Source organism: Austrofundulus limnaeus, unplaced genomic scaffold (assembly GCF_001266775.1).
Source record: "Austrofundulus limnaeus strain Quisiro unplaced genomic scaffold, Austrofundulus_limnaeus-1.0 Scaffold1550, whole genome shotgun sequence".
In the NCBI taxonomy this organism is placed as follows: domain Eukaryota; kingdom Metazoa; phylum Chordata; class Actinopteri; order Cyprinodontiformes; family Rivulidae; genus Austrofundulus; species Austrofundulus limnaeus.
In genome coordinates, this window is record NW_013953952.1 from 35,599 (window position 1) to 37,526 (window position 1,928).

Consider the following 1,928-nt stretch of genomic DNA (forward strand, 5'->3'; position numbering starts at 1 on the left):
CCATCCATCATCCATCCATCATCCATCCATCATCCATCCATCATCCATCCATCATCCATCCATCATCCATCCATCCAATATGTGACCCATCACATTGAAACCAAAGTTGTGGAGAAATACTTTGTGTTTTGATTAAAACACTTGCAGAAATTACATTTTGTCAAAATAGGACTAATAAATGTGTTATGGATGTATCATTTCAATGAACTGTCTGAAATTTTATCCTAAAAATGTTTTGAAGCACTTTTTAGAGCAGTAGCAACCAAAAACCAGATTTTGAGGAAAAACATCTTAAAATGTTGAAATGTTGCCTGTGAGCTATCAAAGCTTTTGTTTCTTTTCAGATGGGAAATCTCAATATTCAAACACTATTTGAGGTTTCTTTTTTCAAATGACATAAAAAAATCTTCATTAAAATGACAAAAAATTAGGATTTAGACTAAATATTTATGTATTATTGTAACCAACAAGACAAATTAAATAATATCTCTGGATCTACTAATGATATCAGATGATCTAAGTGTCAAAATGTAGATTTTAAAGCAGGAATATGAAAATATGATGAGGTCATTTTGAACGAATTTGGTATGCTTGTGTGTCTTTGTGTCTATGGTGTATAATGATGTGATTGTGATGCTGTAATTCTGGGTGTTTTATGTGCTGCAGAACAGGAACCTGCTGTAAAACAGCAATTATGCTGAGTCAGGCTTGATTTTTAATAATCTTTTCCTGTTAAATTAATAAATCAAACAAATTAGACTTAATGCTCATTTCGATGTGATGGGTCACATATAATAGTGCTCATGCACATAAAACAGCTCACTTCAAATAATGTTCTTCATTTTTCCTTATCCAGATCAGATGAAAACTTAGCAGCACTTCGTGTTTTAACAAGTTGCCATAAAATGTGGGAAACATCAGGACAGATGTTTATCTGACAGAAGAAACTGACAGAGACAGTAACCTACAAGAACTAAAAAGGAAAAATTGATGAGACTCTTAATTTCATTGAAACAAAAAGCTTCCTGTCATCCTAGTTTCCTCCACTCAGACAATAGATCCTCATGTTCTGCTGCAACTCTCTGAGTGTGAGAGATATCTTAACAGGAAATACAAAGCACAAAATCTGTTAGTGTGTCACGTCAACATGAGACGGTGAGATGGAGAGGGTCTTACTTTTCCCTCCACTCCCACGCCACAGTCCGCTTCCTGGATCATGCTGACATCGTTTCCTCCATCCCCTAAGAGAAGAGAGAAGCCACAGAGGTGTCACCATTCACATCAGTGACTCAATAACAAGTATGTTTCACTAATAAAGGACAAACTACTTCAACAGCAGTTTACAATGAGCAAGAAATATTTCATAAAACAACAGAGAAGTTGTTCAGATTGTATACTAGTGTGAATGTTGTTAAGGTATTCAACTATTGTTTTAGTGTTTCTCTTTATTATTATTCTATACTTCTTCTGTACGTTTTTTTGGACCGCTACTCCTACTATTTTTGTGYTATTTCAACAATTCATATATCAAAACGTTCAGCTTTTTAATGCCACAAGGACTCATGGTATTTCAGCTGTTTACTTTTTTTTTTAGCTATTGCACTTTTTTAGCTACTTTTTCCCCATTGACTTTGAATGGGGCTATGTTTCAACTGCTTAAAACCTTTGAAATTGTTTATAAATCTCCACTGCTTTTCACATCTTGTGCTCTGGTTATGCTTCCTTTAAATTCCTTGTGCTAAGTTTAGCTACCTTTTTGCTAAATTTAGCCGTTTTCTGCTATTTCAGCTATAGTTCTACTTCTTTTTGCTATTCCTCTGCTTTTTCTGCTTTATTTGTGCTCTTTTCTGCTAATTTGTACTATTAATGCTTCTTACAGTTGCTTTCTGCTACATCCATCCATCCATCCATCCATCCATCCATCCATC

At 34.5% G+C, this 1,928-nt stretch overlaps 1 protein-coding gene across 1 annotated transcript in view; it reads right to left on the minus strand.

The window, feature by feature from the left end:
- atp9a (ATPase phospholipid transporting 9A) overlaps positions 1-1,928 on the minus strand; it is a gene marked incomplete at its 5' end in the record, with an annotated part of 73,016 nt that overhangs the window by 25,278 nt on the left and 45,810 nt on the right. The window contains 1 exon segment of the mRNA XM_014032834.1: positions 1,177-1,241. Coding sequence (XP_013888288.1) covers positions 1,177-1,241 — 65 coding nt within the window.